Here is a 22752-nt window from a genome sequence, read left to right on the forward strand (position 1 = left end):
GAATTATGAGATTAAGGTCAGAATTCCGAGATTAAAGAGAAGGTCAGAATTCTGAGATTAAGGTCACAATTCTGAGTTTAGAGAAGGCCAGAATTATGAGATTAAAGTCAGAAATCGGACTGTTTTCTCAGAATTCTGACTATAATCTCAGAATTCTGACTTTAATCTCAGAATTCATTCTTTATTTAATTTTCTTTCTTTGTATTTTTCACATGTTGCCCTAATACTCTTCTGTAAATTTACTATTGAAAACTAGTCTGTATTAAATCCCTCTTCAGATGCCTGCATGCCCAGATGAGGACTGAGATCTGTGTAAAAGAATCTCAGCACTGCAGTTCACGTGGTTCAGTATCTGCGTGTGCCACGCCGCTTCTGTCCGTCTGTCCGTCAGTCAGTCAGTCAGCCTATGTGGCACCGACCCACAGTGTGGTTTTAACCCAACACTGCCGTGGCCGAGCTCCAAGGATAACGAGGTGCCTGAGGTCGGAGCGCTGCGAGAGGAGCGGGGAGTGACCTCACAGTCGGGTCTGTGGTTCAGCCCAAAACACACATGGCTGCGGGCGAAAGGGGGAAAAAAAAAACCTGACTAGTAACGTCACACAGACGGTGACACTGTTTTCACCAACTGTGGAGAACCAGCTGAGAGTTTTACTATAATTGATACAAGAGAATTCTCCCAGTGTGTGACTGGTGTTAGCGTTGCCTGCAGTAGTTTTCTATGTTGAATTTAAAAGTATTGATTAAGAGATTTGAGTGGATATATATTAACATTACACCTGAAACATTACATAAATGACAATATAAACTATAATTTGTAGGCCCCGGATAACTTGTAATGCTAATATATTAATGTAATTGAGCAAATTAAAGTAAAATAAAGCAAACATTAGAGGAGTTTTAAAAGTCAAAGCACTTGTGCATGAAATTGTGGGTGATAGAATTAAACACATAAAATTGCTTTTTCTCTATTGTTACTTGAATTACCTCGACTAAGACGATGATGACGACGACGAAAAAAAAAAAAAAAAAAGGTATACATCGCACTTACGACTAGCACTTCATAGTTTGGCTTACTTGAAGCTCTTACTTACTTCTAGCTCTTATTTGTACCCAAATGTTTAAATGCACTTATTGTAAGTCGCTTTGGATAAAAGCGTCTGCTAAATGACATGTAATGTAATGTAATGTAATTATTTTGGATCAACAACACTGCAACATACTTAATAATGACTGTGTATAAGTTATATAACTTGATTCAAAGTAGATAGATGTATAGATACGTGTCAAAGTTGTGTTTTTCCTCAAAATTGTTGAAAAGAAAGTCAAACAAAGACGCATACATTTAAAAAAACTATAGTAAAGGAACTGATATTTGTAGTTAAACACAGTAAAAATCAGAAATCTCTTCTGTTTCTACCGCTGCGCTACACGTCTTTACTTTACTTGTCATTGTAACTTGTGTAAAAGGATTGTTCCATACAAACATAAATACATCAACTTGACGTACAGCACATACAGTGGGGTTCCTCAAAGGTGTGTGGATTTAGAAATGGGAAATGATGTGCAGTTTGGGGACACGACAGGGTGTCTCTGACAGCTTTACTCTGGTAGGGTTTGGGGTTGAAGACCGAAAACCTCCCACTAACGCTCCGTGAATCAGCAGCCTCCCTCCCTCCCTCACTCACTCACTCGCTCACTCACTCACTCACATGTCAGTGCACATCTGCTTCCTGTTACAATTCAATTAGACTCTTTCTGTACAGGTCAAACTGTACGAAAATGTACAGAAATGTACAGAACACGAGCAAAGCTACAAAAACACATGCTATTCTGAATTTTGTGGCTGGTATATTTATACACGTATTTAAAAGGAGTCTGAACACATAATGCGTCTCTCCCTGTGGCACCTTCGTTAGAAACGAAATGACATTTTAAAGACTCATCCTAAAGTTCACACTCTTGTCTGTGGAAAAGAAAAGAAAGATATTCCTGTATTCTACTATTTAAAAAAGGTTGTGAACTCCCAGAAGATCCAGAAGAGAATGTCAGCGGTGCACAAAGAGACGGAAGTGAAGAGAGAGAGAGAGAGAGAGACGGGACGACCTGAGACCTGATCGAGCACAATTCTGTAATCAACTGTGCTTTGGGGGAAATCTGAAGATCACAGGGAAACTGAAGCTTGGAATTCTCTTCCCTCATCAAACTAAACACCACAAACTTTGTTGTGGCGCCGGCCGTCACTGATGTGGCAGATGGCTGCGTGAACCATAAATCACTCAAACCCCCGCCCCCCCCCCCCGAAGCAGACTGCTCCTCAATAATAAGATGATGTTTCTGCTCTGTGTTTAATTATCCGCACAATCGGCAGCAGATGTTTTTCCGGTTGAAGCGGGCGAGTCCACCTGTCGCGCTCCTATAGGTGGTGGCTGCAAAACACCTTTCTGCAATGTGTAATCAACAGTGACTCATATGTTAGGACCAAGCAGGGATTTGTGTCGACAACCCGGAGGAGTCGCGAGTGTAGTTTGTTACTGGACTTTACCACTAGAGGGCGCAGCAGAGAACTCCGAGTGTATAGAACTGCAGAATTTGCACGTCGTACTTTGGAATACTAATAATTTGTTAAGTGTTTGTACGATGCAGTGGACATGATGCGGAAACCAGAAAACATTTTACAGTAACCTTTACATTACAGTACAGTCACAACATGGCAATAGTGTGGTAATAATATTTTATTTTAGCTATTTATTAATAGCTTGGTAATGAGCATTACTATAGGCTACTATCAATGTAACATAATAAATCAAACATATTATTTATTTATTGTTAATTATTACCATATAATAAACTTGAAATTCAATTGCTATTGCTATTTTCTGATGATTACTCCAGAAATAAGAACTAAAATGACCTAAAATGATCAACATTTATTTCACTGGGAGCTTTCCGCTCCGTCTTAAAAGACCGGGAACAACAGGGATGCAACCATAGCTCCTGCACTTTATTAATTTGTCCATATACTTGCACATTTATATTTCAATGTTTGTTTTGGAACTGCCATTCTTGGCCAGGTCACCCTTGTGAAAGAGGTCTTGATGTCAATAGGTCTTTTATCTGGTTAAATAAAAGTTAAAATAGCTCAAAATAAACAACATTATATCCCAATGTTTACCATACCTTTGCCGTACTGTTTCTGTACAATAATGCAACGCGTCACCAATTATACTTTTACGAATTCTTAATGTGTCTTTTACATGAACACACACTTGCTTCTTCATCATGATAATCAGGCAAACTGGATTTATTTTGATTTTATGGCTGGAGAATTGTCAAAGAAATGTTCGATGAGTAATCTTTTTTCCCAAGATAACTTTCTCAACCGTTTAGGAATGTGACGCACTGGTGAGTCTCCTCTGTGAAGTCCTGAGGGGCTACCGTAATGACAAGTATACGGGCGCAAAGCTCCATTTCTCTGCTTTCCGGTATCCATCCATCCATCCTCTAACGCTTTATCCTCCACATGAGGGTCACGCTGACATAGGGCGAGATGAAACCTCATTTTTTTTCCCCCTCTCTTTCCACCTCATTAAGTTCTTCACCAAAAACTGTCTCCAGTGTACAGCGAACCAATGGCGTGTGAGGTAAGTGAGTAACAGAAGCACTGCATCAGCACTGGTGACACGCTGGTACACACTCTCATCCAATCACTGCTGTCCCCGCTGTGTGTGTGTGTGTGTGTACATAACCAATCATAACAACTTTTTCCACTTTGTTTCCTCTCAGCCAATCGCACTGAGGACGTCGTGCTGGCTCACGCGGAGCCGAGCTTTGATTTGAGTTAAAATAAGCGCTGAATCAGACGCTGTAGTGTAGATGCTGTGCCACAAACCTCAGTCTCTTGTAGTACTGTTTGACCTTGTCCAGTGAAGCAGCATTGATCTGGGCCTGGTATTCCTCCACTGACACGTTGTCTCTGTAGTAGTAGCCCTCCATGCTCTCCAGCGCTAGAGAGGGATCAGATGAAGAAGAAGAAGAGTGTGTCCTTTGTGTTTACTGCTCATCTACATGCACACATGCTTTCTGGTCACACGTGGGCTCTACCTTGTGTGAAGAGCACAGGGTAGATCTTGATGCCGCCTCCGTTTCTCAGCCTGAGAGGCAGCTGAGAGAAGTAAAAGCTCTCCATGTAGAAGCAGACTTTCAAAGTCTGACGGGCGCCCTCCACCTGGTACGAGACGGGCATGTCTGTGAGAGGAGAGGAGAGGAGAGGAGAGGCATGACTCAGAGCACAGTTTAAGGCTTTACTTAAATGTCACACAGCTGAAAAACGTGAGCTAAAGGAAGTCAAGAGGAACGTACTGGCCACCAGTGGCTCCCCTTCAAACTGCCGGAAGTAGAACGTGACCTTCTCCAGGTCAATAAGAGCCACCTGAGTGTCCTCCAACATGGCCTGCTCATCAGTCTGAAGAGAGAAACGACAGCATACTTGTAACAACTACAGTACAGTTTTCATAAACATCTGTATTTTCAGCCAAAGACGAGAGGTCACTGGGTGTGAACGAGATCCTCGCATGTCTGCTGACGGTGTTTTGGTCTGCGAGCACATTTGCTTTTGCTTTGAATGTTTGTGCCTGTGCGCGTGTGCGTGCACGCATGTCCTATTCAAAGAGCCAGTCATCGTCATCCTCACACACAAACACGGACATGTGCTTGTGGTGACCACAGAGGTAACATCTCGCATATTGGAAGGATTCTGACAACTCTGCCTCCCTTTTACTAACCCCTCTCTCCGTTCTTCTCTTTCTTCCTCTCTCTATTCATCACAGCAGCGGCGGCAGTGGTGGAGGAGGAGGAGGAGGATTAGGGTCTCCTTCTAAAGACATGATTTTAAATGGTCCAACATGTGAATTAAGTGTGTCTGTTTGCCCCTGCTGTGTGTGGGCAAAGTCACATCAACACACCTATGTGGCACGCACACAGAGACGGATAAAAGGAGCGCGCTGACATTTTACAGCAATCTCCTCATGGTACTTTTTTTTGTTCCACAGGGACACTTGAAAGCGGGAGGGGGAGACAGACACTTAAGAGACAAAAGGAGACAGCTTGGCAGCAGGAAGAGGGAAATGCGTCAATGATTTTTCTGGGGACCCGATGTTAGCCGCACACAATTTCTGTCCAAAATACACTTTTACAGCACTTCCTGTGAGTCTGATTCCCAGTGACAGAAGACACAAATAGACACTAAAATAGCTCAAATGTTTTTATATGTGGTTGATGATGCAAAATGCAGAAAAAGGGAGCACGGACGGAGGATAGGAAAGTTGACAGCGTCTCAGTTACTCACATTAAAGTTAAGTTTCAGACTTACTTTACTTACTTTAGGACACCTTCGAACTGATTCATGAAATCCAGGGAGGGGAAGGTTAATATGGACCTCAGTGAGGTCACGGTGTGTGATGTTAAATCATCCACATTTACTGTTCATAATGAACTAAATCAGGGACAAACGAGGTGGAGTCAGGGAATGTTTTACTATTTCTATGCCAAAGTAAGATGAAATATTGTTTATTTATATCAGTACGCATTTCTTTCCATTTCTTCTTTCCATTTTACATGTTCTAGCTCAATTTTTAGGGCTTTTTTGGTGGCAAAACCCTCACAAAGCAGACTGATTTATGTTTATTTGCGGGCACTGTGTTGAGGTTTGCTTGTCTGACCCTGTTTGTGTTGATTTTTTTGCATGTTCTCCTGTCTGTGTGTGGGATTTTCTTTTTTGGGTAACTCCAGCTTCCTCCCTGCAGACTGCGATATCCCTGTTCTAGTCTGCGCTTACCAGATTGGGGGAAAGCAGGGACTGGAAGTGGAAGAGAAGCCCCGCACTGGCAATCTGCTCCAGCCAGCGGCGGCTGACTTCCTGAGCCTCCTGAAGGTCCTGGGGGTCAGAGCCGTCCTGATCCGTCTCTCTGTTCACACTGTGGAACTGAAGCATGACCATAAAAGAGCTAAATTATAAAAAAAGAATATATATGTATAAAAATGATTCCTTTGATCTATTCCAAAGACGACGCTGGAGTCGCTTACCTGGTTGAGGACGGCGAGGAGATGCTCCGTGAAGGCGCACACGGCCGCGACGAGAGACTGACAGAACACCATGTCTCGACGCAGCTGGATCTCCGAGTCTGATGGGACAAACAAAACGAAGTGGAAAAACTGTAAGACACAAGATTAATAACCGCGGCGTACGGCGGTAAAGGTTAGAAATATAAATTGTTATGGAAAAATAACATAGTCATATTGTAGCGCTGTAGGAACTTGTGACAAAACACCATTTTCAATATTAGCACCAGGGGGGGAAAAAGTGACAGGTGTGTCCAAGTGAAAAATAATAGCGACTACAATTTCCAGAGGAAATGGGCTCAGCAATCCACTGAGTCACAAATGAGTTCATGAACCCACAGAAATGAATGTGTTACAGGATTATATGATTATTAACCAATTAAACCACTGGATAAAACTCATTTTTTCTGACTCAAAGTCCTATAAGTCTATATTATATTATGAAAATCACTACAAAAGAAAGTTTTAGTATAGTTTAGTTAAGTTTATTTATTTAATTTCATTCACAAATAAAAAACACAAAAAACTATTTAACACCAAAACCTTAAAATGTTTTGCTTATTTTAACCAATAAAGGGCCAGAAAATGATCCTGTGACTAAGTTGTTTTGCCCATTTTTCCCTGAATAACTTTCAATATCTGGCAGTTATTTACAATTGACTGCATGTTAAAATAGTGTAGTTTTTATATAAAAAAACACCGTAGTTGTACATGAACACCAGATTGTGTGTGTTAAATTTGAAATTTGAACAGTATAAAACACATTTAAAATAACACTTGTTTGAGTCCAAAAACAGACCAAAAAAATCTCTCCTCTCTCTCCTCTCAAAGACGCTGATTTGTGAAGTGAAATTACTGTAATAACCACACGTTGGCTTTGACGTGCAACAGCTTTCAGAAAGTGTTGGAAATAAATTTTCCGACAGCACAAACAGTTGCGTAATTGTGTTAATGCAAATTGCGCTTGCGCAAATGTGTCGTCTTGGTGTTAAAGGGTTAATATCAACAATCAAGTTTTGAATGAAAAACGAGCAGAAAGAAGAATAATATTATGGACTCTGCCCCTTTGATGTAGATTCTTAGGTTTCTTTGCTCAGGTTCAGGATTCTTTTCACAGAAATGCAACGTTCCATCGAAGGTAAGGAAGGCTAAGACAAACCTGTGTACTGCAGTAAAACCAAGAGCAGTCTCGTCTTCACCTCTGAAAAACACCAGCAAACACAGTTACACACAGTTACACACACACACACAGAATCACCTACTACAAACAACATGTTCGCTTGACCTTCATTAAAAAACTCGAGCGCTTTAAGTAATAAACAGGAGAATGCTGAGTAACTCTCCTGCTCTCTCTGTTGCAGCTCCACAGCTGTTTATCTCCACACACATATAAGGGGAAGGGGGAAAAAAAGCATCGTAAAACACAGCCAAAGGCAAAGATAATAACATAAATCCACATTTGTTTATAGTCATATCAGAGCTGCGGAGAGCTTGGCAGGATTCTGCACTGCATGAAGAAAAAAGAAAAAAAGGGTGTACATAGGCTAAGCTGTGCCTTAATGTTGACTTTGCTTATTTGGACTTTTCTCTGTAGTGAGTGACCGCCAGCTCACCTTTCCCAGGAGTGTCATGTGGCTGAGCCTGGATCCTGTTTGTATTTGCATACGTTTGCCTGTGGTGGCGAGTGTGTACATCTACATCTACGTGTGTGTGTGTGTGTGTGCGCGCCAACCAGTGTTGTCAGACGGAAAATAAATAATTATCTTGCAATAAGTGCCAGAATACGACATTTAATAGCAAAACTAAGCTATTAACGTGGAGCTTTGGTCATTTGAATAGAAGGCAACTGTTCATCTATGCGTCACATGGTTTACCTTCAAAATAAAAGCCTAAACATCCACACACCGTGCCGCTGCTTTATACAAACTGATGCTAGCCTACTTAAATGCTCTCGTAAAGGCTTATGTTACCCCTCGACTACTCCGTTCATCAAAGGATTGTCGTCTGGTGGTGCCAACACCCCGCACAAGACAATCCGGACTCTTTTCACGGGTCGTTCCACACTGGTGGAATGACTTACCGAGTGCTACCAGAACAGGGGTGTCGATCTGCTGTCTATCTTCGAGAAGCTGTTGAAAACCCGGCTCTTCCAAGAGCATCTCCTGTCCTAGCACTGACCTTTACCCCCTCCCCTGCACGATCGCCTTCTGCACTTGGATCCACCTGTTATTTCCAAGACTTCTTCTACAGTATGTCACTTATTCCTCATTCATAAGTCGTCTTGGATAAAAAAACATCTGCTGAATGCTTAAATGTAAATGTAACCCAGGGGCGTTAAAAGAACAACTCAGTAAAAACAGCCTACAATATCTTTTACATGAATATTCACAGTCAAACAACTCGCAAAGTACATACATTAAAGCGATGAACACCTACTACAAACACAAAGAGAGCACAAAGAAAATAAATATGCTGTTTTTATAATTTGCTGAAGTAAAACTAACCAGCAAATGCTGCTCCAAAGTGGTGAAACGGTGATTGATTGACTGTTGTGTTTGGTGTGATTGGTTCGTTTGCGACGCGTTCAATGGAACGGACAAATTATCGTACATTTGAAGTAGTCTGACCATACATCGTACAGTGGGTGATATTATCGCACAATCACGATAGTCGTCACAGAGCCACGCGCTGTATTTGACTTCTTATCTGGATATAACATAAGGGGAACCTCACTGAGTTGTTTTATTACTGGGGTTTAAATGTATGTATCCAGAGAGCAGTGAAAGTTAGCGGACCTGCAACTACACAACCTGAGCAGAGGTTATTACTGCATCTAATAAATATCATGAGGGACACGGGAAAATTTGTCGATTTAATGCACTCCCCCCCCCCTCGCCAAATGTTCTTTTAACAGGATAAATGTTCAACGTGATTGTTTGAGAGAGCTTTAATCTCCAAACAAAGTGTGTGTGTGTGTGTGTGTGAACTCACCTTCGACATATTTAGCGATGGTTTGTGTGAGAGCCTGAACGCTGCTGGGAAGGTTCCAAGGATCCTGCTTGACATGGAGACGCAGCTTCTTGGTGCAGTTCACCTTGGGATCCATCTCCTGCTGAAACTCTGACATAAAAACACACAGAAGACGTGAGAGCAACATGAATAAACACAGGCTGAGAGGTGGGAGGTAGAACTGCAACAAACTGCTGCAATCATTTGCAAATAATTCACCTGAGAAAAGACTAAATTAAGCTGCTTCATTGATGCATTGATTTTCCATCTTTTAACACCTCCGAGGTCACGTTAAGGGAACAACGCGCACGAAGCTAAGGTTCATGTCTCTAAATCAATGGTTTTTATAGTGTTTATTGGAGGATAACAACCATCCAGGTGCAAATCACCACCTCTAATAATGAAAAATAACTTAATACCAAAAAATACCCTTAATCTCATCACATCTTATTGGTTAACTCTGCTCTCAGCTCCATTCACAGACTTTTTAATGGCCTCGTAAAGTCTCCCCTACTTAGCAATAAGCAGATGAACTCTTTCAATTACCCTTGAATTAAATTCTTTGTCATGATTTAGGATTGTTCGCTAAAAAACCCACATGAAAAGAAAAGGAAAAAAAAAATAATGCTAATAAATAATTAAGACTCCTCTGCAGCTTTTCTTTTCTCTCCTCTGATCAATAATCTCTCTTCATCTTTGGTTTCCTGTCCTTCCTTCTTGCTCTAAATCTGTCTTATTAACAACGTGTTCTTCTTCTTTTATTGAGTCTGCCCTTTTTTTTTTTTTATTGGCAAATCTTACAAACAGAAACAAATGGCACAAAGTCGTCAAGATGTCCCGTGAAATCACTCTCTCTGTCCGTCTATAATCTATCGGACCAGTTTACAGCTGCGTCTAATCTCCGCGTCACTGTATATAAAAAAAAAGAAACACCTTTTTTCCCCCTCCAAACTCAACACTGACGGAGAACAGATCGGCGATAGAAAGGCGGTGTTTGTGTGCGTGTGAATGTTTGAGTGTCGGAGCGTGACACAGCGAGAGATCAGGCGCAGGAATGCTCCACTTGAGTTGAGATAATCCCCCCCCCGTTTGCCATGTTATCAACCACACATATTACTGGAGGTTGAGATGGATCAGTGCTGATCAAGGCCTCCGTATCCCTCCTCGAGGCATTTATGTACACACACACACACACACGAACCACAAGCATACTTCTTTTCATTTCAAACATATCTGCGCTCGCTGGAGAGCAGCGGCGCTGACAGCAGAGGGGAGTCTGTGCACCAAATGGGTGTCTAAGTTTAGAGGCTATACTTATCAAAACATGTGGGTAATCTGCTCTTTAGCGCCGACTCAACGCACATATTATTTTCAAGGACATACAAAACCTGTTCATCCTATCAGAGGTTATAAAAACCTCTACTTGTTTGACACAAGCTCACAGTAGAGTCTGTGAACCGCGCGTGTAGGAAAGGAAAACAACGAAAAGAAAGGAAACAAACGTTTCATTTGAGCATAGTTTCTGTCTCTCTCTCTCTCTCTCTCTCTCTCTCTATCTTATCTTCCTTTCAGAATGTGGCGAGTCATCTGAACAGTCCGTGTTTTGTTGTGTAGGGGAAAGAATAGGAAAGGATAGGATAAGAATTAAATTTAGCCACTTCCAGCGACATTTCCGATATTTTCCTGTGAGAGATAAATTGTAACAATAGCTGCCGCGCCACCGTGAAACACACCAAGGCCAAGATGAGGTTGGGTGGCAAATAAACACAGAGCGAGCGAGCGAAAACAAATTCATCTGATTACAGAGAACGAGCAACAAAAGCTGTTACAGGGTCACTTTTTTCCGCTTGACTGCCAAGGAGTAACGACGATAACCGTTAAAGGGAGAGATGAGTTTGCAACTAACTAACTAACAACGCTCCAAAAAACCTCTGAGAGAAGAGCTGAAGGGGAAAGAAGAAGATTCTTTCTATCTCTCCACCATGTCTCTTCAGTCACATCTGACAACAGGAAGTTGAAGCTGCATCGTTTACAGCAAAGGTGTTAAACTGGCGGCCCGCGGTCCACATTCAGCCACAACGACCTCACCTTCTTTTAAACACAGCTGCCAAAGAGGCGATAGAATATAGACAGAATATAAAACTTTATAAAAGTAATAATAAGACATTTGGTCTTAATCGTCACATTATTCTATGTACTACATTCAACATTGAATTAAATCATATATATGTAAGCCTGTTTGGTGTTTAAATTACAGTTGTCAAATTATTAGTGTGATTGTAGCATATTATAGATCATTCCATATCAAAACCAAGCACTTTTACTTTGAAATTCTGCAAAATATCTTCATGAATATCTTCAATGCGATGTCATGCTGGAATATTGTGTTTTAATTTCCAAGTTCTTGCTACTGAAGAGTTTGTTTTTACCCCACTTTCTGTTCTCTAGACCCCCCCTTGACCAGACTAGACGTTCATTGGCCCCCCAGGTCATCTGAGTTTGACAGCTCTGGTTTAGAGAATCTAAAGTTCTGTTTTCTCTCAGTATCGTACGGTTTCTTTCCTCTCCCACCCAGGTCTGAGAAATTCAGTATTTATTTATAAGAATGAATATTTTGTATAACTGTCCCACGTCTTAGTAGCTGCACCGTGTTATGGGATGTAGTGTTTCTGTTGCTATCGCTGTCTCTTGGTGTAACACTCACCCTGTAATCCTCTTCCAGGTGTGAAGCACTTTGTCTGCTCGAAGGCCCGAGCGACCACCGCTCCTCTCAGCATGCTGGTGATGCAGTCCACCTGAGGAAAGCACACGGGTCAAATTGTGGCATTTGTAAAACACATAAATCACACACACACACACAGTCCTGGTGATTATAATTTGCTATGCAGTGTATACACAAAAGCAGAAGGGGGGGGAGAGAGAAGCTGCTCTACAATAAAACAAATGACAGGAAGCGGCCAAATAGTGCAGAAACAGCAAGGCACAGCGTTTTTTCTGCACTTCCATTGTGGACGGCGACTTCCTGATAAGTCTGCAGCGGAGCTCGATCTCATTACTTTACAGAGGCACAGTGGATTTCTTCACCGACTCACCTGGCTGAACAAATGCTCCAGGAAGCTGTGAAGTTTCTTCTGCTTATCGTGGGACAGCCACACGCTGGAGGGCATCTCATCGCCTGCAGACGTGTGATCACATGTCGTCAGCATCTGTCTCCACAACTACACTCATGTGGGACTTATACACACACACACCCACATATATGTTATATAGTATATAAAAACATATAGGCGCTCAAGTTCAAAGCGTGTGTATTTTGATTCGCCCGTCGTTCATTCTTCGCCGTCGTGGATGAAGGAATGGGATCAGACAAAGCTGTGTGAGGTGTGTGTGTGGCTCAGTGTGTGACTGAGACATCCTAAGAGACAGCAGGGAAGGATATTTGACAGGATACACAGCTGCGGAAGACGTTAATGACAAATCCAGCTGAGACGTGTAGCCAAACGCCTGCCATTTCCAATTACATTACACTCCGGCCCCCTTCTTTTTTTTTTTGGGTTGTTGTTTCTCAGCCTCCACGAAACGTAGCGAGACTGTCACACATGGAGCGACTTTATGGATTATATGATTATTATGTTATGATTAAATAGTGTACATACTGCAGTGTGTATCACCAAACAATGGCTTTCTGTGTAAAGATACGGTGGAGTCACGGCGTCCTGAGCACAGAGTTAAGCCCCTCTCACCCTTTGTGTGTGTGTGTGTGTGTTGATCTTCTCTGTTCTCTGTTTTTTTGGTAGCCTGCCAGGGCATGTGTTCATGTTAGTGCATGTGTGTGTTCATGTTATTGCACATGACTCCTCCTCCCACTGTGAGACCATTGATAAATCTCTGCAAACAAACACTGTGAACACACCTGTCAGCTGACAGTCACATAATCTACCTATCCTTATTTCTATACGCTCCACAGATATCACACAAAAAAAACACTCGCCAGTGAATACTGTGCATATATATACTGTACTTATATACTGTATAAGTGTGTGACCTGGACGCTGAAATACTTTACTGTTAATGTGGAGGAGAATAATGCGTGTGTGTGTGTGTGTTTGTGCACCTGAGTCCATGTCGTCACTGTGAACATAGGAGCTGCAGTGGCTGCTGCAGATACTGGTGAAGGAGGCGATGGAGTTTCTGTTGCTGTTACAGTCACTGAGGAGAAATGACCAGAAGAAAACACCGTACAACTTCATTTGAATATAATTCAGTAATAATCAATGAATACAGACTTCTGAAAGGTGCAAAAATCTACACTACTGAACAAACTGCAAGTAATAATGCTGGTTAACTTAACTACTATTACTACACTATACTTGTCAATATGTTATCTGTTAATCAATTACCGATTTAAGCTACTTTGATTCATTGTTTTTTAAGATTAAATTTAAATATGTTCTGGTTTATTTGACCAACAAATCATTCATTTTGAGAAAGAAAAGAATCCATTATCATAATTGATTATGAAGATAATCGTCAGTTGCTGCCCTATCTGTGATGACTTATTTGTGTTTATCAGTTATTTAAACAATGTCTTGTTCATGCTTGAATCTTGTATTGTCCATAAAAAAAAAATGTACTCCAGTCTATTCTTTAAACTGTGGAACACGTCGTCATAGAGTGAAATTCTGCACCTCTACTCCGCGTTATCACCTCTGACTTCACTCATACCTGTACGAGTCTCTGTTGCTGATTGTGTCGTGTCCAGAGTCCTCCTGCTCGTCCCCGGCGACGTTAAAACACACTTTCTTGCCGTTGCGCTCGCCCTTCTCCCCCTCGCTCTCTGCAGAGATGTAACTCTCTGGGGTCCTCACCTCTGACGTCGGAGGGTGCGTGATGGAGGACAGAATGCTGATGGAAAGAGAGGGAAGGGAGGGAAGAGGAAACCAGCAGAGAGAGAGGGTGAGAGACGTTACATTGTGAAGCTAAAAGACAGCATGATAAAAACGACCCGTTTGATGCGACTGACGCTGCACAGGAAGCTACGTTACGTACAATCTGAGCGAGCGGGCGGGCCAAACAAAACCACAACCTGTTTGTTTGTGCTCTGCTTCCGCACCAACAGCGTCAGACGGTCAAAGATCCTGCATCGTATTAATAGGTTAAAACACGTAGCGGGGGTCGCAGCAGCTGTGTCAACACGCTGCTGCAGAGATCAGCTCCTCTCGCTCTGCTCTGCTCTGCTCTGCTCTCCATCAGGTCACTATCAGAGGAGCAGGAAGAGACCAGGCCAGGATATTTTTAAAGTTGGAGCAACACATGGTGGCATTTAGGGCCATATTCCATTTTTTTTTTGATGTCTCACCACGCTCATACTTTGACACGCGATGTCTGTTTACATTTCAGGACTATTTTAATTTGTGTCTACTTACATTTTCCATTGTGTCATAACATCAGCCTTAAGGATGTTTCTAAGCGGAGGCGGCGGGGAGGAGGGGCCACTGAAATAAACAACCTGTCCAACTTATGTTACCCACATGCATCTTAGATTTTTATGCCTCTTCACGATTCCACCCTCCTCCTCCTCCTCCCCCCCACTTTGCCTCCATTGGCCTCTTTCCTACCCATTCACAGGCTGCCTGGGCCACAGCGATGCCCTCATTATGGTCCACTCCAGGAGCCACCACAATGTCTCCAAAAAGAAGATTGGCATTCCATCACTATGGGGAAGCCCTTCAGGCTCCGTGATTGGCTGATCGGTTAATAAAGAAATGAGCACAGTTTGGGGCCTTTGGGGTGCAAACTGAGCGAGGGAGCGAAGGAGAATAACAATGACTGGATCACAGAAGGAGCTTTAACAAAAAAAGAGAGAGAGTGAGAGAGAGAGGGGGAGAAAAAACAGAAAAAGAACGAGTGCCGGCCAAAGTACACAACTACTTACCGCGGGCAATCAGTGAGATCTCTTAATCTCTCACAGGAAACCCTTTAACCTACTTTGACACATTAAACCATTGGGTCTGCGAGTGCATTTGCATCACAAAGCTCCATATCAGTCAGCTTCACGCCAGGACATTTGCATGACGCTCTTTTCAATCTAAACGGAGGTAAAGAAACGGACGCTGGGAAACCTCTGCCTCTCAGGACACTCGCTGTTAATGATGTGCAGAGAATAAGGAAGCGATATGGAAAAGGAAAGGGAGGAGACTTTGTGCAAAGTACATCAGCAGACGCGTCCTCACATCGCCGTGACCCCCGCGCGTCCAGGCCGCTGCCTCAAAATGGATTCTCCCAATATCAGCCAAGAAATGATGCAACAGCATCCTACATCCAATTGTTTTCCCTTCCTAAATTACTCGGGGATATTTCTAATCTACTACAAATTTACCACAGACATCCGTTCTTGACTTTGAGTTTGGACTCGGAGGGGGTCATGCTTGACATAGCATACAAAAGAGGCCTTATAAATATGGCCACAGGTCATTATTACAACATTATAAAGTGGTGTTGTCGAAGTGAGGCACACCCAGCGCAGGAGGAGAAAGGCAGAGACACGGGGAGTGACTAATGTCTGTGTGTGTGTGTGCAGACAGCTGTGTGTGGAAAGCAAAGTGTAGAGGAAATAAGGAAGGACAAAGAGGAAACTTATGGGGGCTGAGACGGGGCAGGGCGGGGGCGTGTGAACAATAAAAGTAGCAAAATGACCCCACACCGCACCAAATGAAGAGCTCAGGAGTGTCCGACACACCCCACACAGGTCAGAGCGATGCACCGAGGCTAAAACAACTACAGTCCCACACGCTCATCTCTAACAAGCTCCTGGAATGTTGCGTGGAAAAGGTCACATCACCCCGCCCTCTCACCAGTGCCGTCTTGCATCATTTGAATGCATGTGGATGCATCGGCGCCTAATTGGCAGTGACATGAGTGCGACAGGAAAAAAAAAAAAAAAAGAAGAAAAGTCCAGACTCCGTTAATAAGAGCAGCCGTGCTGTGGAAGTCATCTCATTATGACTGCAGCGAGGTGACAGATCCACTCCATCCAGCGAGTTTTAATGTCATTCTGCAAACGCTGCCTCCGCAGATGAGGAGACGTCTAATGATCTGAGGCAGCAAAATGATCATAAAAGACATGCATCAGTTGCAATCATCGTTTGTCTACAGATAATTAGCAGATACCGCGTCGAGAGAAACTTGCTCATCATCGTCATCATCTTGTGTCTTTAACATGTCGGCAGTTCATTGTCGGGCACCTGGTGCGGTGACACGCCCTCGAGGTCACAGAGATTGTGTTTCCTGTGTTTGGGGGATTGGACGGTGCAGTGTTTCCCATTCCCTGTTGCACGGCTGTGTGCGCACGCGTGCATCTCCAGACAATGACCTCTCCAAACATGCTACACACAGAGTAGCCCCGGGCAGGAAACATCGATCTAAAACATGCATTCCTTATCAAGTATAAAACCCTCTGCACAAGTAGAACACTTGCATATACCGCATGTTGTTTAGGTTACAGCTCGTTATGTGAGGCGATGTGGTTTCACAGAGCATCTCACAATCAGTAGTGAAGTGTCTCTTTCTATCACAGGAAAAGCGTTTTGAAGGGCTTCAAAAAAAAGCATTAATTTCACCCCTTTGTTTTGCAATTTGTGGGGGAATATGTTAGAGTGGATTCATCGCAAAACTCTGGCTGTTTAACCCTCTTATGACCATCATGAACATCAGGCAGCCTGGATTTATTCTTTTATATTTTTACATTATGGCTGTAGAATTGAAAAAAACTGTTCAATGAGTGAGTGTTTCTGCCCCTTTTTCCCAAGATAACTCTGACTTTTCCGATATCTGACAGTTATTCAATCATTTAGGAATCACGGTACTAAGAAGCCGACATCACAAACGTGTGACGCGCTGGTGAATCTTGTCTGTGATTGGACGCCCGTTCCGCAGAAGTCCTGAGTGGCTACCGTAATGACAGTAGTATATGGGCACAATTAAAGCTCCATTTCTCTGCTTTCCCCGGTACCCATCCATCCATTCTACTGCTTTTCTCTCCACAAGGGAGTGGTGCTGTGCCAATCTCAGCTGACAAAGGGCGAAAGGTGGGGGTCACACCTTGGACAGATCGCCAGTTAATAGATTTCTAGAAAGGTCTAGGAGTTGTGAAGTGAAAACAAGAAAGAAACGCAGCTATTTCCTGTGCAGGTGTGATTGACCGGCATCACCTCGACAAGTACTACACTGAAATCACAATTGGAAACAAAGCAAATAGCAAAATGGAAAGACTACAATGTTCAATTCAGTAATTCTCCATCTTCAAAATATTCAACTAACAAATTACATTTCACTCACTCGTGAATGTGGGCCCCGTGCGTCTCCATCTCCGTGACAACGGTGGTGAGTTTGTACAGGAGTTTCTGGTACGCGTCCAGCGTGAGCAGGTCGTCTTCCCTGAGCAGGAAGCGGAGGCCGTGTCCCTCTGTCCTGCCCAGGCTGTGACCCGACGGCGCTGCCATGGTGGTGATGGTGTGCTGGACGTTGACCATGGGGCTCAGCTTCCCTGAAGCAGCAAAGACGCCGTCAGAAAAAGTACTGAATATATAAAAGCACATACAAAGCTCATATTTGGACTCACCTTGCTCGGCACTGCTGCGTCGTCCCTTCTCCGGCGTGTGTTTCCGGTTGTCCAGCTGCACGCCGAAGGCGCTGCCCAGAGAGGTGGTGGTTTTGGGGTAGGAGACGTCCATCACGTTGATGTGACAGTTTGTGGGGCAGAAGTCGCTGCTGTGGAGAGGAGACACCTTGGCCTTGGCCTGCTTGAAGGTGGGCCACGCTCTGTTCTTCAGGACTCTGGCAAACTGACATGAAAAAGATGGAGGGCAACAGGAGGAGGAGGAGAAAAAAAAAGAAAATATATTAGTATTGTGAGCGAGAAGTGTTTATCTTTCACTACAGTGGCACCGACTGCACACCTCACAACTGGCTGCTTATAATCAATAGTAATCAAACGTGGAAAATAGGTTCTGGGAATGAAAAGTTCAGACTGCACAGTCTGAACTTTTACATTATATAACTAATGTTTGACAGACACAAAAATATATAAAGTATTTAACAAATGATTCTTCACATATATGAAAGAAAAGGCAGAAAAGCATCAAGATCCATTACTTTACATTCTGTCTATGATTTATTTTCATCATTTCACTCCAGCATTTAAAGCATTTGGTCATTTGTTTGTTGTCGTTGTTCTTATTCTGTCAGGGTTTGGTCTTAGTGTGCTGTGATCTTCATGTGAAAGCTGGCTCTACCAGACAGTAACTTATTTTGAAACTCTTGTGGGTGGGCCACACCGTTTAGCCTTTAGAGCAACAAGACGCGGGTTCATGACCTGGTCGGAACAAGGGTTTGCATGTTTCTCCCTGTGTGTGTGTGTGTGGGGGGGGGGGGGTCTCCGGGTTCTCCGGTTTCCGCCCACAGTCCACAGACATGCAAAATTTGGGGTCTAGGCAAATTGGACACTCTAAATTGACTGTAGGTGAGAGTGGATGGTCATTTGTCTCTCTATGTGTCCCTGTGATGGACTGGTGACCTTCCTGTCACTTCCTGTGTGCAGCACCAGGATGTCGCACAAGATCTAAAGAGCTAGAAACACAGAGAGAGACGTGTGGGGACTCTTTTGTTTATATTTAAATGGGTGTTTTTGTGCTTTGAATATTTCAGATAAGTTAGTTTTAATTGCTTCGTGCATATCATACACTATTAAATGATTGTAAACGCCCTTTGGGGGGTGGTTTAATGCGACTTTATCCATCTGTCTACGCTCCACATGTGACCCAAACTTCCTCTACATGCTAAGAGATAGCATCTCTGTGTAAAACATGATACACAGAACATCACAAACACATTTGATTTCTGTGTAGCACTTGCTTGCACTCTCCTTGAACCCTGGATGATTCCTTGGATGTTTGTGAGAAAGCAGATGCTTTAAAAGCACGGGATCGGTTTCCAGCTGCGGCTTGGGTTGTCCGGTAATATAATCATAATCATAATATCATTTACAGTGGGGTCCAAAAGTCTGACACATCTGGATCCCCAAAAAATGAACGTAAGCTAAACAATTCACCTCGCTTGCCTCGGTTATCTCGGATAGTTTGAGGCTGCTGCTCCGAGAACTTTGATGTGGTCCAGACAGACCACGGAGTGACCTCTCAAGTTCACGTCTATCCCTTTTTTTTCACCTCCCTTTGCTCTGTCCTACTGTCACTCTGTCTCCATTCCTTTATTCTTCCTCTTTCACCATCCCCTGCGTTCTCTCTCGGGGTCTGAGCAGGAATGCTACAATGCGGGAGGGGATCTTACACAACACAAAAGTCCTGGCTGTGGCTGAGCGCGGCTATTTTTAAGTGACTGGTAATTAATCCAAGGCTCGCTCCGACACTGAGTCAGATCTTTTCCGTTGCTCTCCTACGCTCACACTTGCATCGCATTAGGAGTGTTTTTCGGCCCCGAGGACGCGTGATCACACAGATGAGAAGGAAAATTTAGGGAAAAAAAATACTTGAGCTGTAACCTAATTACACAACAAAATGCCAGATGATAATCACACAGAGTCAGTGACAAACACCTCTTGGCTTCTTTTTTTTCTTCACTTGCAGGTCACTGAGAGCAAATGACATCACACGATGTTGTGCTTAAGAGTTCGACTTCACTGTGACATGGTGATGTCAGCACGTTTGAGAAAACAAGCAAAAACAAGCGGAAAGGAAATGTTTGCCTTTTCACCACCTTTCATTATAGGGAGGAGACGCAGCCAGTGCATCGTGGATGTTACCATTAAGCTTTTTGTCACTAAAGCGGGAGATCTACTGTGAAAACTATGTTAAAGTGGATTTTCTACACCAGCTGCATTCTGTTTTTATAAATAACCAAAACAAAAATATACACATATGCAGATCATAGGAGGGTAATCTCTGTCACAGTAGACAGACTGATCTCCAGTCCCATTAACCCTTTAACACCTAAGCCTCAAATGTTCTTCAGGACTTTTTCGCTTATTTTAAAGGAAAGGAAATCTCTTTATTGTCATTATACAACTGAAACTGCACAACGAAATTTCAAGGTCAGATGGAGGGCTGATCAGAGCTGCTGCGACTGAACGTGCCGCCACAAGGGATCAATCCGACTGAATGTGTGTAACATTCTAACATGTCTAGATCCCAGACTGGGAGTTGAACCCAGCACCTTCTTGCTGTGAGGCAACAGTGCTAACTACTACACTGTGCCACTGTGCCGCCATAACCATAAAAGGGCCAGAAAATGTCCTGTGAGTGAGTTGCTTTTGCCCATTTTTCCAGAATAACTTTCAATATGTGGCAGTTATTTACAATTTACTGCCATGTTAAATAGTGTATTAACAATTTAAAATGAAGAAAAGCTAAAGTTTTATATAAAAACAAAACAAGTTTTTCGTGAACACCAGATTTTGCACGCTAAATTTGAAATTTGAACAGTATAAAACATATTTAAAATAACATTTGTTTGAGTCTTTGTCTCAATGTCCAAAAAAAGGCCAAAAAATGCAAACTTATGCATTTTTCCAACAAACCACTGCGTAATTACGTTAATGCAAAGTGTCGCCTGCAATACAAAGGGTTAAAAGTAACAAAGACGCAAAGGAAGAGACCTTTTTTTCTACAAATAAAGAAACAAAAGCCTCTTTGGCACCGTCTGAGCAGCTCAGGATTACTTACCTTCCTGTAGTTGGTGATGCGCCGGTTGATGTGCTCCACCCTGTCACCGCACATGGCACTGAAGCGCTGCTGCAGCTCCTCGGGGATCACGTCACAGCTGGAGCTCAACCTGCCACACATCTGCACCAGCGTGTCATCGTTGCGTGCCAGCGTCTCCAGGATCTGCTCGTGGAAAAGAGAGTCAGGCGTGATTAACTGATACGACAATTCTACCCAAATCCCTGTTGGAGCACATAGTGGAATGTAAATGAACGAACAAGATCTCTCTTTTTTTTTTTTCCACTGGAAAAGTTGAATTTGGCCGCAGGGTTGATTTCTCCGACAGGACTTAATGAACAGTTAAAGTAAAAACTTCCAAAGAACTGTTTATAAATCCAAGGAGATAAGGTCAGATTGTGACACACACACACACACACAGTGGGACGCAGACTCTCCAGATGAGAGATTAGATACGACGAGGAAGAGAGACACAAATCTCTGAGCTGTCTTAATGAGTTGCCCAACGAGAGGAGAGGCAACAAAAAAAAAAAAGGCGGTGAAGGAAACGCAGGACGAGCAGGAAGACAAGCTGTGCATCCCAACAATGTGTTATGAAACTCAACATCACACAGGTCTCTGAGGACAACACAGGCGGCTTAAGCAGATGTTTATAATAATACCATAATTACTTTTCATATGGAGGAATGGGAAACTACTTATAGTCACAAGGGATACAGGAATTTTTTTTCTTCTTTTAAATGAACATGACTGGGTTTCATCGAGGACTTTTAAGGTTCTTCAGAAAGCAAAGATTGCTTCAGTTTCAAAAGCGACCATGCCGTAAACTTTTCTTATTTTCACACCAAATATGCAGAGTTATATCTACGTTTTATCGATTCTTCTTCGCCGATGACATCACAGCCAAGCATTTAACACGGCAGGGAAGTAGCACGACGGAAAATAAAGCTGTCACTTTAAACTTTAAACACCACAATGTTCGATCCACAGAAGAACTGTTGCACTCGACTTCACTTGCAATTTGCGATCAACTCCTAATTATCACTCAGAGACTGAATGATTACACGTTCCACTGAGCTTTCACGTTCACCCAGATATTCAGGAAAAAAAAAAAATCATAATTAATTTAGACTTTATCTGCTGCTCCCCTGCTGCCTGGTGAGAGATAAAAGCACTGTCATGGTTTGTTTATGTCTTTATTGGTTTCCTCCCCTCATCAAATAAGGTGAAGATGTGATAAAAAATCACCCGTTTTCGCCCCTCGACCGCCTTCTTTTAACCACAGCCATCCAGAATTTAAACAATTTGCATAACGTCACGGCCTAAACTACGTTGAGTTCATAAATTCTAATTAAAGTTTTTTATCTCACAGCACAGCACTTTAATGAGTTTAGTTTGGCGATTTGGTTGGACGAAACTAATCAAACACAGTGAATTACGAGCACCACTGTTTGCGAAATTCCACAAAAATGGAGCGTTTCATTTGTTTCAGCTGCCTTTTCATGAGGTCATTTTGCTTTGTGGAGCTGCTGCTGCTGCTGCTATGTGTTACAAAAGGGTTTTGCCTTTGAAGATCAACATAAATAATACAGTTTCAAAATGCTGCAACGCTCGTCTGTACACAACACACTGCCAGGAGTCTACAGTACCTGCTGCTGCTCCGGCAAAGACTTCACAATAAGGCCTTGTTGAGAAGATCATAGTGCTTTTACTTTGAAACGGGTACAGTTGGTACGTGCTGTGTTTGTGACACGTGTGTCAGATAAAGCTATTGAGTGGAACAGATATTAAAAAAAAGAAAAGAAATGACCTGTAGGTTTGAAATTAACAGTTAAGAAAACAACTTATTAAAGACTGATCTAGGAAGAGTCCTTAACATGAAAGGAGAAAGATA

General features: G+C 42.8%; 1 protein-coding gene across 2 annotated transcripts in view; it reads right to left on the reverse strand.

The window, feature by feature from the left end:
* Positions 1-22752, reverse strand: part of prex2 (phosphatidylinositol-3,4,5-trisphosphate-dependent Rac exchange factor 2) — a 123041-nt gene that overhangs the window by 19967 nt on the left and 80322 nt on the right. For both annotated transcript variants that reach the window (XM_058630069.1, XM_058630059.1), the window contains 14 exons: positions 20862-21023; positions 17747-17969; positions 17464-17671; positions 13852-14031; positions 13241-13335; positions 12219-12301; positions 11831-11921; positions 9109-9237; positions 7277-7318; positions 6082-6179; positions 5834-5980; positions 4360-4462; positions 4102-4245; positions 3890-4004 (listed from right to left, as the gene is read on the reverse strand). In XM_058630069.1, the coding sequence (XP_058486052.1) occupies positions 3890-4004; positions 4102-4245; positions 4360-4462; positions 5834-5980; positions 6082-6179; positions 7277-7318; positions 9109-9237; positions 11831-11921; positions 12219-12301; positions 13241-13335; positions 13852-14031; positions 17464-17671; positions 17747-17969; positions 20862-21023 (1820 nt within the window). The remainder of the gene's footprint in view (positions 1-3889; positions 4005-4101; positions 4246-4359; positions 4463-5833; positions 5981-6081; positions 6180-7276; positions 7319-9108; positions 9238-11830; positions 11922-12218; positions 12302-13240; positions 13336-13851; positions 14032-17463; positions 17672-17746; positions 17970-20861; positions 21024-22752) is intronic.

The sequence above is a fragment of the Solea solea genome, chromosome 1, assembly GCF_958295425.1.
Source record: "Solea solea chromosome 1, fSolSol10.1, whole genome shotgun sequence".
Taxonomy (NCBI): domain Eukaryota; kingdom Metazoa; phylum Chordata; class Actinopteri; order Pleuronectiformes; family Soleidae; genus Solea; species Solea solea.